General features: G+C 49.2%; 1 protein-coding gene across 2 annotated transcripts in view; it reads right to left on the reverse strand.

Moving 5' to 3' along the window:
• Positions 1 to 15,115, reverse strand: part of CELF5 (CUGBP Elav-like family member 5) — a 75,979-nt gene that overhangs the window by 11,566 nt on the left and 49,298 nt on the right. For both annotated transcript variants that reach the window (XM_088149356.1, XM_088149355.1), the window contains exons 4-8: positions 11,531 to 11,659; positions 9,605 to 9,684; positions 5,612 to 5,758; positions 4,530 to 4,671; positions 3,330 to 3,476 (exon numbers count right to left, since the gene is read on the reverse strand). In XM_088149356.1, coding sequence (XP_088005482.1) covers positions 3,330 to 3,476; positions 4,530 to 4,671; positions 5,612 to 5,758; positions 9,605 to 9,684; positions 11,531 to 11,659 — 645 coding nt within the window. The remainder of the gene's footprint in view (positions 1 to 3,329; positions 3,477 to 4,529; positions 4,672 to 5,611; positions 5,759 to 9,604; positions 9,685 to 11,530; positions 11,660 to 15,115) is intronic.

Raw genomic sequence — 15,115 nt, forward strand, 5'->3', positions numbered from 1 at the left:
GGAGTGCTGACTCAGAGATGGGCTGGGAAATATCAACCAGTGGCCTTCCTGAGCAAAGCCCTAGAACCAGTGGTGAGGGGATGGCCGACTTGTGTGCAGGCAGTGGCTGCCGCTGCTGTGCTAGTGACAGAAGGGAAAAAACTCACTTTTGGGAGCCCCGTGATTGTCCATTCAACCCATCAGATCTTAAGTGTGCTTAGTCAGCAGGCGGCTGCTTGGATGACAGAAGGAAGGATGTTGAAATATGAGACAGTTCTCCGGATAAGTCCTGATGTGGTGGTAGGAACAGACAGGAATTTGAACCCAGCGGAGTTTCTTGCGGGGGAGCGGAAAGAATGGGAGCCGGCGGAGCACGAGTGCTCCACCCTGTTGCAGCTGCAAACAAAGACCCGGGAGGACCTGCAGGAGGTCCCGCTGGAGGAGGGTGAGGTCTGGTTTGTGGATGGGTCTAGCCGAGTAGAGCAGGGACAAAGGAAGTCAGGATATGCGATAGTGACGGCGGAGGGAGAGACAATAGAGAAGGGGGCACTACCAGCGGACTGGTCGGCTCAGCTGTGTGAAGTGCACGCTTTGAAACGGGCACTAGAGTTGGGAAAGGGAGTGTCCCTCACTGTCTACACAGACTCGCGATACGCCTGGGGAGTAGTGCACACTTTCGGGAAAATTTGGCTGGAACGGGGTTTACTCACAGCTGCTGGAAAGGGAAGGTTGCAGGGAGGAAGCAGGTCATTGGGTTACAATTGAGGGGACCCCAGTAGTGAGCTGTGCTGACATGAGGGGGATGGTGGAGAAACTGCACGAAGGGTCTCACTGGGGGTGCAGGCTTTGATAGACACTGTAAAGCCGTGGTACTGGAGCCTGGGGGTTCGATGGGAACTCCACACCCCTTGGCATCCTGACTCCAGTGGGAAAGTGGGAAGGGCCAACGGGGTGTTGAAGCAACATCTCACCAAACTGGGATTGGAAACAGGGCTACCTTGGACAAAGACACTTCCGGTTGCCCTGCTTCGAATGCGGACAGCCCCTCGCAAGGATGTGGGGGTCTCCCCATTCGAGCTGATGATGGGAAGACCTTTCCTGGCTCCAATGGGAGAGCCTATCCCCGAGCTAAAGGATGCCTTCCTGAGAAAGTATCTCTTGGTACTGTCACAATCTCTCTTGTCTCTAAGAAAACAGGGACTCCTCGCTCAACGGCCCCCCTTGCTGAAAGACCAACACCCCCACAAGCCAGAGGATTGGGTCCTGATAAAGACGTGGAAGGATGAGAAGCTGAAGCCATCTTGGGAGGGACCATACCAAGTTCTCCTGACAACTGAATCAGCGGTTCGGACCTGACAGGGGGGTTGGACCCACTACCATCGGGTTAAGCGAGCTCCCGACCCCCGACCATGGACTGCCCAACCGGGAGACGGACTCAAAGTAAAACTTAAAAGGAACTGAACTAAGGGAGGGGAGGAGATGACCAACATAAAGGCGTAGAATTGGCACAGACAGCTTTGATCACTGGGGATGATCCCCGTGGGGGGGGGATGTTCTATCATTTTGGGTCTTCTCCCATACCAAGACCCTGGACTAATCAAAGGCAAATGGCTCTAAATCTCTTGGGGATAACCAATGCAACTCAATGTGTATATTTCAACAATACCCAGAACCGTACCCCCCCATTGCCCTCAAAAGGTCCTGCTTTCACTTGTGGAGGTGTCTATAATATCCCTTACGCCTCAACCCCTCTATACCTACCTAAAGGTTTCTTTTTGTTATGTGGACATGAAGCTTACACCTATGTTCCAGCCTATAGTTCAGGGGCCCTTGTGCCATAGGGCGCCTGACCTCTCTATATGCCCTGCCTCCAATACAAGCGCACCCATCAAAAGAAAAAGGGAGCTGCCATCTGATTGTGAGAGTGATGTGACACTCTTGTCCAAAACAGAAGCCATGGCTCTGGCCCTCTCCTTAGTAGGGGTTCCTGCACTAAGTGGAAGGGCTTACCTGGACCTAAGGAAGGTGGCCTGCCTCCTGGCTAAAAGTGTCAACCTTACATCCTCTCTCATTGCAGCCCTCACTGAAGAAGTCACTGAGATCAGGAGGGCGGTCATTCAAAATCGGATAGCTATAGACTATCTCCTATTAAGGGCAGGACAAGGCTGTGAATCTTTTCAAGGTCTTTGTTGCTTTAACCTAACCAACAATAAGAATTATGTTGAAGCAAAACTAGCCAAGTTGAAGACCTTAGCCTCTCGCATATCCGAGGATCCAGAGGGATGGAATTGGTCGTGGCTCACTAGTTGGTTACCTAACTTTGCTTGGTTAAAACAACTTTCTGTACTAGCCATTGGCTTCATTGCCTTACTGGTCCTAGTATGTTGCTTAATGCAATGCCTCCCTGCTTGTGGGAATTACCTGTCCCAGTGTGTGAAGCCCCGGGTCCGGGACGAGGGAGCAATCCTGTTAGCCAGGTTTGAGGCCCGACAGAGGCGTGAAAAGAAAAAGGGGGGATTGTGAGAAGGCAGGGAGAAGTGAGGGCCTCAAACGAACCATGTTTGCTAAGGGAGAGCGCTGTGCACCATGGGGCAGCCTTGGGGGGACGGCAGGAGGGAGGATGGGCAGAAGGCACACTCGCACCAGAGTGGAGAGGGACGGCAGGAGGGAGGAAAGACTGCAGGCAAGAGGCACGTTCGCACCAGAGTGAAGAGAAACGGCAGGGGGCGGCTGTCGGGTCAAGTGGGGATTGGAATGTGTATGGCGCTGATTGGATTCGGAAAGTGGAATGTCTGCGGTTTTGCGGTTAATTAGCGGCGCTCCGGGGCGGTAAAAAAGGTGAGATTGTGAGCCAAGCCCTCGCAGGAGGGGGAGGACAGATAGGGGGTATAAAAACCTGCCAGACCTTGCTTCGGGGTTCCTCCATTGCTGCGGGAGGGACCCACCTTTGCAAACGTGCCCAATAAAAACTTCTGTCTACTGGATAACCGAACCCGTGTCTGTCGTTTTCTGACACTCACATGTGGCCTTCTCCTTTTATGAAAAGCAGCTGTTCCAAAACTCCTCAGAGGGCTTCTGTGGCTGAGGGAGAACTAGAACCCAGGTCCCCCCACTCCTAGTCTGGCCCCTTCCCCATTTCACCACCCCATCGGTCAAGAAGCAAACACGCTGCGTTTGATGGGGCTTCTCCTTTATAAATACATTTAGGACCATCAAAGACGAAAACCTCCGGGGACCAGGTTAGCCACGACCCCCTGCCCAGAGCTGTACGCAAAAGGCCTTCGCAGCGGGCCCTCCGAGTGAAGCCAGGCTGGGGGAAACGCCCGGCAGCCTCTCCTGCTCGGCCATACCTGTGCAGGGGACAAGCCCGTTTGCATAGACCGTCTCCAGGGTCGGATGGCCGCTCGGAATGGCCACCATTCCTGCAAAGCTGTTGCTGAGGGGAGTGACCAGTCCGGGGACAGCAGCTGTGCCCAGCAGAGGAGGTGAGTGTAATCCTGCAGAACGGAGACAGAAAGGGAAAGGAGGAAGAGGAGGATCCTCTCTCTCTCTCTCTCTCCCCCTCCTTCCTCCCTCCCTCCCTCCCCTCCCCTTTCTTTCCTCTTTCTCTCCTTCCTTCCATCCTTCCTCTCTCCTTCCTTCCATCCTTCCTCTTTCCTTTCCTTTCCTTTCCTTTCCTTTCCTTTCCTTTCCTTTCCTTTCCTTTCCTTTCCTTTCCTTTTCTCTTTCTCTCCTCCCTCCCTCCCTCCCTCCTTCCTTCCCTTCCCTTCCCTTCCCTTCCCTTCCCTTCCCTTCCCTTCCCTTCCCTTCCCTTCCCTTCCGTTCTTCTCCTTCCCGTTCCTTCCTTCCTTCCATCCACCCCATCTCTATCTTCCCTGCCTGCCTGCCTGCCTGCCTGCCTGCCTGCCTTCCTTTTTCCCTCCCTCCCTCCTTCCCTTCCACCTGTGGGGCTGATCTGGAATCTGGCAAATGTCTCTTTCCTCCTTGGGGAGGCTCTTCTACCAGATGGAATCTCTCTCTCACCAAAGGGCAGGGAATCTTTTTACTTTTAAAAGCACACATCCCAGCCCACATGGGCATGCACACACACACACACACACACACACACACACACACACACACACAGAGGAGGAGAAGTGCAGAAAAGGCATCTAAGGGGGAAAAAACTTTTTAGTGGTCTCTCTGTTCTGCCCTTTTGGCCCTCCAAAAAATTATGCTTCACTTGCTTGGAGGGAGCCAACAGCCTTGCGCAAAGGCTTCCTGTATTCTTATTTATAGCAATAGTTTTCTTCTTCCAAAACCACAAGCATTAGAACCTGTGTTTTCTAAGGAAAGGCCCCTATCTGGGTGTCCTGCATACAGAAAAGCATCCATTTACTCCTGGCGGGCATGGAAGGGCCCTGCTCCAAAAGCCTAGAAAACACCTCCTCTGCTCTGCTCAAACAGAGGTTTCTAAATCAAATCAAATCAAATCAGTGAAATGAAAACCTGCCGCCTTCTTCCCCTGGGCAAGCCTATTTCAGCACCCGCCCACCCCTGAAGCCGCGTACCTGAGGTTGGAGCAATCGGAGTGGCCGGCAGGCCGTTCAAGCTGACGGTGCCAATTTGCTGGATGTGGCATGGTGAAAAGGTGAGGCTGGGGCTGAGGAAGCTGCCGTGGGATGCCGAGAGGACCGTCTGCTGCTGCATCAGCTGCCGGAGGGAGAAATAAGCCGTCCCAAAGCAAATGGTGAGCTTGGATCTGGGGGGCTGCTCTACCCACCAAGGGACTGGGAGAACTCAGCGGTGTGTAGAAATGAAAAACCAACTTTGCCAAGAAGATGCTAAGGGGGGGGCGGGGAAAGGAGTCGGCATAATACCATGAGGATGCAGCATGTTTGGGGGTGCAAAAGGGAGCAGAGGGGCAGTTTGGTGCAGTGGTGAAGGCCCCAGGCTAGAAACCGGGAGACCGTGAGTTTGAGTCCTGCCTTAGGTGCGAAGCCAGCTGGGTGACCTTGGGCCAGTCCCTCTCTCTCAGCTCTAGGAAGCAGGCGAGGGCAAACCGCTTCTGAAATCTTGCCAAGGAAACTGCAGGGACTTATCCAGGTAATCACCAGGAGTCAACACTGACTCGAAGGCACCAAAAAGAAAAAGAAAAAAGGGATTATGTCTGCTTGGCATGGCTGGCTGTGAACAGAATGGCGTTCAGGGCTACAATTGGGTTTGGTTTACCCCAGTGTTTCTCCACCTTGGGAACTTGAAGATGGGTGGACTTCAGCTCCCAGAATTCACAGCTTAAAGTGGCCAAGGTTGAGAAATGCTGCGGTAGAATTTGCGGAAAAAAAACCCCAAAAGAGGGGAAAGAATGCAATAAATGTGGCAGTCTTTAAAGCTCCTGTTTAGAATGCCAGCTTCACCCTCTTCCACAGTACACCTTTTGGCACCCGTTTCCACCATTTTGAAAATTTCAGAATTTCACAGTTTTGGAGTCCGCACAGCTTAAAGTGGCCGAGGTGGGGAAACGCCACTCTACAGTCTTGCTGCAAAGCCTCTTCTCACGCACCAAGCCGACACCGGCAGCCCGACAGGAGCCCCCGCTTCCCAGTTCCGACGGGAAGAAGGCTGGGCTGGCTTTCATCCCGTCGATACTCACCGCCTGAGCATATGCGCTGTACGGGCTGAACGGCAAGGCGAAGGAGGGGGTAAGGATGCCAAGCTGCCCCACCATCTGCTGCACGCGACGCAGCGTCCGCTCCTTGTCCGTGTCGGCGAATTTCACCACGAGGCTGGAAGAGGCACCCTGGTGGGCAGAAAGGCGAGCTTGGGGTGGGGAAAAAGAGGACCCTCTGGGGGCCGTTTGGTGCGCAGAATTCTGCAATCGTGTACACGTTTGTCCCTCCTTTGCCGCAGGGTGTGGTCAAAAAAGTCAAGATGGCAGCCCCGACTGTGGGATTGAAGGAACCTATGAAGCTGCGTTAGAACAAGGCAGACCATGGCATGGCTTCTTCCGGATTATTTATACGCAGGAAGCAATTTATGTTCCATGGAGACCTTGGGGGTTGAATCTGCAACCCTCTGCATGCCAAGGAGGTGTTTTCTCCTGGGCTTTTTTCCTTTCTCTTCAAGCAAGAGCAATGAGGGCTGGGGTGCCTGCAGGGTGTGGTCAAAAAAGTAAAGATGGTGGCCACCACGGTGGAATCAAAGTTCTGCCTCTTTTTTATGTGCAATGCACACAGTGCCCCCCCAAAAATTCACCCAATGCACATAGAAACCAGGGAGAGCTTTTATCACACTGTTGTGGCCGCCATTTTGACTCTTTTGACCACCCCTCGGGGACACCCCAGCCCTCATTGCCCTTGCTTGAAGAGAAAGGGAAAGAACCCAGGAGAAAACACCTCTTTGGCAGGGAGAGGGTTGCAGATTCAACCCCCAAGGTCCCAATGGAAGGCAAATTGCTTCCTGCATATAAATAATCCGGAACGAGACCGTCCAGGGGTCTGACTTGCTCTGATGCAGCCTCATAGGTTCCTGATTTTTTTAAAAAAATTATTCAACACACAAGGACAAGAATCTTAGTTTCTTCTCTCTGTCTTTTTTCTCTCAGTGCTATGTACCAACTTGCGCCTGCAGAAAGTCCCAGATTTTAAGGCTAACTTTGCTCCTTGTGGTTACAAAGAACAGGGTGAAGGAGAAGGAATTATTTCCATCAGCTCCAGATACTAATTCTCCTTTTAGGGAGTGAGTTCTATCCAGGGAGTCTGCAGGGTATGGTCAGAAAAGTCAAGATGGTGGCCCCAATGGTGGGACCACAGCTCCAATTGCAGGCAGTTCCTCCAATTTTTGACAACTTCCTACCCACATCCCTACTCTTACCCCACCCTCCATGGCCCCTCTGAGATTGGGGAAGGCCAGAGTGCACCTTGACCCAAAGCTCTCTGTCTAAACCCAAAGACAGAAAGGGACCTTTCAAGGAAAGAACAACGACAGCAGGAAAGTTACTGAGCAGAAATAAAGATTCCAAACAGGAGCAGCTGCCAAGGTGGGGTAGCCCCCCAGGGGTTTATTTGCCAAAATAAAAAAGTGAAGGTCTCTATTTAGACCAGGGGAGAAGGTTTTGATGGACTTCTGCTAGAGAACTGCTTGATGGCTGTTGATTTTCTCTTTTCGTTTAAAATTACAGCATGTCCCCAGAGTTTGCGTGACAGTTTAAAATGGAATTAAAAATCACACAATGTTTCACTGGATTTAATGTCAAGCAATTAAATCACTTGAAATGTATTAGGGTCCCATGATTTGGGCCCAGGTGGTTTGGTGTTAAATCTCTCTTCTCTGAGGTCTTTAAGCCCCCTAACCACAAAGTTTCAAGCCATGACTCCACTTTCAAATCGGGGGACAGGGCAGAATTGACTCAGCTACACCCACAGCCTGAGTTCCCCTTCCAAATTTCCTATGGTCTCCCTGCATTTTGAAGCCCAGAGCAAGCTATTGACATCCATCAATGACTGGAAACCCCTTAGGGGCTTTTTGCGTAAGAAAGAAAATGATTTTGTGACTTATGGTTTTGAAGATTGGAAAGAATAGGTTATAGAAAGAAGAGAATTATGATGAAATCTTAGAGGGAGAAGTTTCATTAGAACTGTATGTATAACTGGTGAAAGGAAGATCGGAAGCCAGATGTACTGTATGTATGTACATCTCTGTGTGTGTGTGTGTGTGTGTGTGTGTGTGTGCGTGTATAATCACAAGGACTGGATACGGATACAAGTTCAAGAGTGGAACAACCATCAGCCACCTCCTCTACATGGATGACATCAAGCTGTACGCAAAGAGCAAATGAGACATCAACTCACTGATCCACCTGACAAGGATCTACAGTGGACATTGGGATGTCATTCGGACTGGAAAAGTGTGATTGGATGGTAGTAAAGAGAGGGAAGGTAGTTAAGACTGATGGGGTGGAACTACTGGCGGGCCACATAGCAGACATACAGACCAGTTACAAGTACCTTGGTGTCCCACAGTCACATGGGAATCACGATGAGGAGGCAAGGAAGACAGCAACGTCCAAGTACCATCAAAGGATAAGGCAGATCCTGAAGAGCTACCTCAGTGGGAAGAACAAGATCCACGCCATCAACACGTACGCCCTGCCAGTCTTCAGATACCCTGCTGTATAGTGAGCTGGCCAAAGGAGGACTTGGAGGCTGTTGATGTGAAGACCTGGAAGCTCCCACAATGTATGGAGGTTTCCACCCCACGCCCAGCACCCAGAGACTGTACACCAGCTAAAAAGAGGGCAGGCAGGGTCTGGTGAGTGTCAAAGCCACTGTCCTGGATGAAACCCGGAGCATCCAGGAGTATACCAGTAAGATGGCAGCCAAAGATGAGCTGCTGAGATAATGCCTGAGGCAGCAGCAGACATGGAGGAAGTTCAAGCAGAGGAAGTGCCGTGGCAAGACGAGACCATCCATGGGACGGACCATCGGCAGATAGCTGAGGTGGCTGACACTGGGAAATCCTGCCAGTGGCTGGAAAGGGCTGGGCTGGAAGACAGCCCGGAGGCACTGATCATAGCCGCACAAGACCTGGCACTAAGCACCAGATCCATAGAAGCAGGGTCTGCCACACTAGGCAGCACCCAAGGGGCAGAGACAGCCCAACACAGAGTGGCAGGCTGTCAGATGCAGGCAGGAACAGCATACACTGAATGGCACAGCCAAGGAGCTAGCATTGTGTGCAGGAACATCTGCACGGTGTATGAGCTAGACCCTCCCAAGTCCAGATGGGAGACTCCACAGAAGGTGGTGGAGAATAACAGGGCTAAGATCCTGTGGGACTTCCAGACCCAGACGGACAGGCAGGTACTGGCCAATCCACCAGCCATTGTGGTAGTAGAGAAGGACCAGAAGACAGCGGTGGTGATAGAAGTAGCGGTGCCAACTGACAGCAACCTCAGGAAGAAGGAGAAGGACCAGGGCCTGAAGGAGGAACTGGAGAGGATGTGGAAAGTCAAGGGCAAAGGGGTCCCTGTGGTGGTGGGAGCACTGGGGGCTGTGACTCCTAAGCTGGGCGAGGAGCTCCCAGAGGTCCCAGGAGCAACCTCAGAGCTCTGTGCCGAGAAGAGCGCAGGGCTAGGAACCGCTCAGATCCTGCGCAGGACCCTCCAACTCCCAGGCCTCTGGTGGAGGACCCAGGATTGAGGAAGACACAGACCACCCATAGGAGGGTGAGAGGTGATTAGATAGATAGATAGATAGATAGATAGATAGATAGATAGATAGATAGATAGATAGATAGATAGATAGATAGATTTCTGTTCTGTTCTGTTCTGTTCTTTTCTTTTCTTTTTTCCCTTTATCTTCCTTTCTCTTCTTCTTTTCCTTTTTTTCTTTTTTCACATTTATGATGTATTTTTCTTTTCTTTGAATGTATTTCTTATTATCTATGTAACATCTTTTAATAAAAAATATTTTAAAAGAAGCAAGCACGGTTCCTACGTTGCGGCCACGATCCCACTCAGCTCCCTAGCTGGATGTTTGCCACTGTCCAATTTCAATTCTCCCAGATGGCAGAGAGGCTAAACGATCCATCTGGCACGCCAATTTCCCTTCTCTGACTTGTGACAACACCTTGGATTTTTACTCACGGGCATGGTTTGGCTGCCGTGGAGAGCATGGATCGCTGCTTGGGCCTCGTTGTGCGAGGAAAATTTAACAAAGGCACAACCTGGAAAGGGACAGAATTAAACAAGGATTAAGACAGAGAAGCAGCAAATGAAAAAGCGGAAGAGGATCCCAAATCTCCCTGTGCACTTTGACTTGGCAAGAATTTTCCCTCTGCACTTTTGTACACCTTCCCAATGTGAGAGCAGAGAGGGGCCATGGTGGGACATGAGAGGCAACAGGGGTCAAAAAAGTCAAAATGGCAGCCACAACTGTGCAATCAAAGCCTCGCCCCTTTTCTGGATGGGTCATGTACCCATAAAAAGAACCATCTTTATTTTTCAATAAGCTCACTGTTTCCACACTCGAAACAACCACAGAGTAGAATGTGGAACACCTGAGTGCAAATCTATGTGCTTCAAGTAAAACTCAAAGAAAAGAGGGGTTGTTGTTTTTAATCACCCGTAAGAGTTATCATTATGCAATATCGTTTTAAGCATAGAAAGAGAAGTCACTCGGCAATTGGCTGCCCCACCAATCACATCTGATTATGGATTATTCCTGTGCAACTGCAAAATGAAATAAGCCATTTGGTGGCCAAGAGGTGAGACCTTGAAAACGGCTGTGCTTGGGGTGAGGCCAACACTTCACACCAATTTCAGACCTGTTTAATTTTCTCCGTCTCCAACAAAGTAGCCTTGGGAATTGTTGGAAGGGCTGAACCAGGAACCTCTGAGTTAAGGAGAATAGAAAAACATAGCCCATGAATTCTGCAAGGTTTCTGAAGGATCTGTTAGTCTTGCTGCCTCCAGTAACCTTTTTCTGGATTTAGAAATTGTTTTCTTTTCCTCCTTCATCCCTTTATGTCTCTGAAGTAACGTGACTAGCTGAAACATGGGGAAGATACAGGACAGCACAGTCACTTGGTTAACAAACAGAAAAATGAAGGCTGATCCAATAACTTAAAAGGGGTTGTAAACAGAGTTGCTTAATATTAGAATGTAATAATACTAATAATAATAACATATAAAAATGCCAAATCCAGTCTAAACATCTGGCTGACTCTGTGACCAACAGCAACAATAATAACAGAAGCAGAACAACTGTGGCAAAAGAAAGCAAAGAGAGTCCCAATAGTCACAGGCACCTTGGGTGCCAGCCCAAAACATCTGGAGACCCTCGGCATTGGCAAAATCACCGTCAGTCAATTGCAAAAGGCAGCTTGACTTGGAACAGCTTCCATCCTGCGACGATCCCTTTAACCCCATCAGACACCAACATCTCCCTATCCCAGGTCCTTGGGAAGGACTCGATCGGTGGATCAAAATGCCAAATCCAGTCTAAACATCTGGCTGACTATGCAAATAACAACAATAATGTTGCTAACCCTTACTAAATATTCATAGACCAGCAGCTCTGACCAAGGGAGGTTTTCCTGGGGTTAGACCCTGCGGTCCCTCTAAGCCCTCCCTCCACTCAATATCCCAGATCCCCCACTCCTCAGTCTTCCCCACCCGCCCCCAGAACATAAACTGGGAGGAGGTGCCATGAATGGTCATGCTTTGATGGACAATCCCAATGCCCAATCATCCTAGATGGCTTGAGAATTAAACCACTTTGAAAAGGGATCGGATTTGCAGTGTAGACAGAAGCAGATTAAGTTGCTCCCAGGAAATGGCATCTAATGGGGGGGGGGGCAAGGGAAGACAGGCTGATAAAAGGAACTTCGCACCATTGCAATGCAAACCTCACTCCTTTTCTGTGTTGTTGCAGGACTGTACACACGCCCTAAAGTGACAAAGCTGACACACAACGGCAGGACACTACTTCCATCATGCCAATGCGATCAGCGTGGGCCTGGGGCAAGCCACTGGTCCCAGCTGCAGCGGGATCGAAGACATCAAACTGACCTTTGCTGTTGCCATCTGGACCTCTAAGCACTGTGCATTCATCGATGACCCCAAAAGGCTCAAAGAGGCAGAGAATGTCTTCTTCAGACTGCTGTTTATTCAACATGCCCACGAAGAGCTTCCTATCTCCTAGAAGAAAACAATGACACAGAACCATCAACTTTCTGTAGGTCACTGAAGGCTGGGAAAAACAGAAAGGGGAAAATCTAATCCTTAAATTAACTTAGGAGAGCCTGTCTGGTGCTGTGATGAAGGCCCCAGGCTAGAAACCAGGAGACTGTGAGTTCTAGTCCTGCCTTAGGTGCGAAGCCAGCTGGGTGACCTTGGGCCAGTCACTCTCTCTCAGCCCTAGGAAGGAAACAATGGCAAACCACTTCTGAAATCTTGCCAAGAAAACTTTGGGGACTGGTCCAGGCAGTTGCCAGGAGTCAACAAAAGAACGATTCCCAAGGTTCCTTCAGGCAATATAAAAGGAACCCAGGAGTAAATGACCTTTATATACACTAATGCAGACACCCAAGGGTGCCCTTAGCAGCGTGGTCTATTAACCCATGAAACCTCAGAGGAGAGATTATTGGATAAGGTTTGCGCTAGCTACAGTTTAGGGCTGCTTCCCACACCCTTTGCAATTGGAAGAAAAGAATTTCCTTCTTGCAATGTGCCCCGAAGAAGAAAGGATGCCAACGTGGTGATGCAAAAACTCACGGACGCATCACAGAGAACTGCTTCATTTCCACAATTCTTTGTCCTAAAAGTGAGGTTGCCTTTCCACCAGACTTTTAGAACCGTATTGGGCAGACTGGGCCAGAATGGCCTTTCCAGTGATAATATGTGGCTAGAAAAGATCAACACTGAGAAACAGTGAGGGAAAGATGATGTGGTACAGTGTGGGGTTCCTCAACCTTGGCAACGTTAAGACGGGTGGATTTCAACTCCCAGAATTCCCCAGCCAGCTGGCTGGGGAATTCTGGGAGTTGAAGTCCACCCGTCTTAACGTTGCCAAGGTTGAGGAACCCTGGTGTAGTGGGCCAGTCCCTCCCTCTCAGCCCAAGAGCCAATCAGATGCAGTGGGGAAGGGGCCAGATTAGGAGCAGGGAGACCCGGGTTCTAGTCCTCCCTCAGCCACAGAAGCTCTTTGGCTGAGTTTGGGCCAGTCCCTCCCTCTCAGCCTAAGAGCCAGGATGGTCCAGTGGTGAAGGTGCTGGACCAGGAATGGGAAGATCCAGATTCTAATCCTCCCTCAGCCACAACATGTCCCTTTTGGGTCCTTTGGATTATTCTGTCCTCACAGGGTTATACTTGAGAAAAATGAGCCGATGGAGTATTTTTATGGGTTCTCAATCTCACAAGTAAAAGTAAATGTTAAAAACTGGAGTTGGTTACTAAGTGGACCATAGACTGCAAGAAAGATCTCTGAAGTGAAGGTTGACTGTTTGCCTGAAGTGATCATCAGCAAACAGAAACTCACATACTTTGGGTTCGGGATGTTAGCAGCAAAAAATGACTGTGCTTGGCAAGCTTGAGGGAAGCAGAAGAAGGGGAAGACATCGGATAAGGTGGATGGACAGTTTCAAAGGACAGTTTCAAATCCTTGGAAGACCTCCAAGGAGACAGACTAAGACGGTGAGAATTTGTCCATGGGGTCACCAGGACTGGAAACCTGACTTGGTCGCCCTACAAAAAATATGATAGCTTAGCTTTTAGAGATCCCATGACAGTTTTATAGAATCACAGTTCCTTCCTAAGGTTTTGTAGGGGCCATAGGAATTAAATGGGTGGTGGCTGTCTTCGGATGACAACACTTTTTCATTGAAGTCCATGTTTCCAGCAAAGTTTTGGATTTACACCTCCATACAAACACCTCTGTCGTTCTCGACACATTTACATGAGACTAAGTGTTCAGCTGGAGTTTCATCTTGGTAAGCACTCACTGATTTACAAGGGGCCATATTGTCAGCCCTATGAGGTATACCAGACCAGAAAACCGATTCTACAGGAAGACTAGAACTCTACTTTATTGAAATAGGCTATAACAACTGTATCTTGCACATCTGAGGGGTCTTCCCTTCCCTCCCACTTCTACTCCAAGAAATATGCCACAGATTAGCATTTGGTGCTAGCAGCCATGAAGGCCTTGAAAAAGATATTCAAATGCCATGATGTGTCCGTACCTACAAAGATCAGAATCGTCTTTCTGGTAACCCTCTATGGAAGCAAAAGTTGGACTTTCTTTAAAAGAAGAAATCCTATCCTTTAAAAGCAGGATAGGAAGAATATTGACACCTTTGAACTTCAGCGTTGGAGAAGACTTCTGAGAATACCATGGACAGCCAAGAAAACAAACTGATGGATCATCAAACAAATCAACCCAGAGTACTTACTAGAGTCACAAACAACCAGGCTCAAATTATCCTACTTTGGACATGTTATGCAAAGATCCAGCTCTCTGGAGAAGGCTCTGATGCTGGGAAAGGTGGAAGGGAAAAGAAGAGGAGGGTGACCAGCAGCAAGGAGGATAGACTCAGTTACTGTAGTGATGGGGGCACCATTGGAAGACCTAAAGGACCAGGTTAAGAAGATCATCATAGAGAAAAGCTAAGATCATCATGGAGAAAATCTATCTGTGTGGTTGCTAAGAGTTGACAGTGACCTGATGGTACATAATCAATCAATCAATCAATCAGTCTACCCCAGGGAGTGAGGATGTGGGGGGAATAATCTATTTGTAACATTTTCCCACCACTCTGGACTTAACGTTACTTGTGCACCTGATGTTATCCTACAGCTGCTGGATTCCTCCTCCAAGATCATCTCCTGGCTCCCTACACATATGGACCCAAACTTTCAGTGGCTTACAGTCTCTCTATGAGACCAGTGAGAGCGACTACAGATTTCCCAACCTCTTGGAAGCTGCTATGACCCACCAAGGTAAAATGGGCACACTTAAATTCTGAACTTCCAACGCGTTTGTTTTCCTTGATGAATAAGAGCATGTTGCAAGGCAGTAACCTATCTTTGTACTATAGAATAAAGACTTTATTTCCTGAGTAAATTCTAGTGGAAACTAGCAGGGTTCACAGAGGTGTCGTGACCCACATAAAAAGGGGGCAGGGCTTTGATCATGTGATGGTGGACGCCACCTTGATTTTTTGACTTTCCCCTGCAGACCCTCCTGTTGAAACCTCCCTCTGAAACATACATTTTGATTCTTAGATTATAAGCAGATTTGGAGAAAGGACTTCTGTGTCTTTTGCTGGAATTATGGCACTCACTTTTCCCTGCAATAGTCAACGGCTTAACGCTTTGTAAAAGCCGAGTCTCCGATCAAACTACAGCTGCCTGCTAAATGTCCTCCGTGTTGTATTAATAAAGAGACTTTTGTTTTTGTAAGCCCTCTGGATTTCTGCTTTTGACTTTTTCCAAAAGGAGCTCCAACTGTTACTCCTAAGCAAGATTGAAGCCAAACGTCCTGAGATTTCAAGGCACGTGACAACCCACAAGGGAGGACCATTTTTTTCCAAATGGAGGGGTCATCTTAATGTGAAGGATTAAATGTGAAATGTCACAGACCTGAAAGGAGATCTC

This window comes from Python bivittatus, unplaced genomic scaffold, assembly GCF_059951505.1.
Source record: "Python bivittatus isolate LINGU-HERP-01145 unplaced genomic scaffold, Pbiv_v1 ctg000580_np1212, whole genome shotgun sequence".
NCBI lineage: Eukaryota > Metazoa > Chordata > Lepidosauria > Squamata > Pythonidae > Python > Python bivittatus.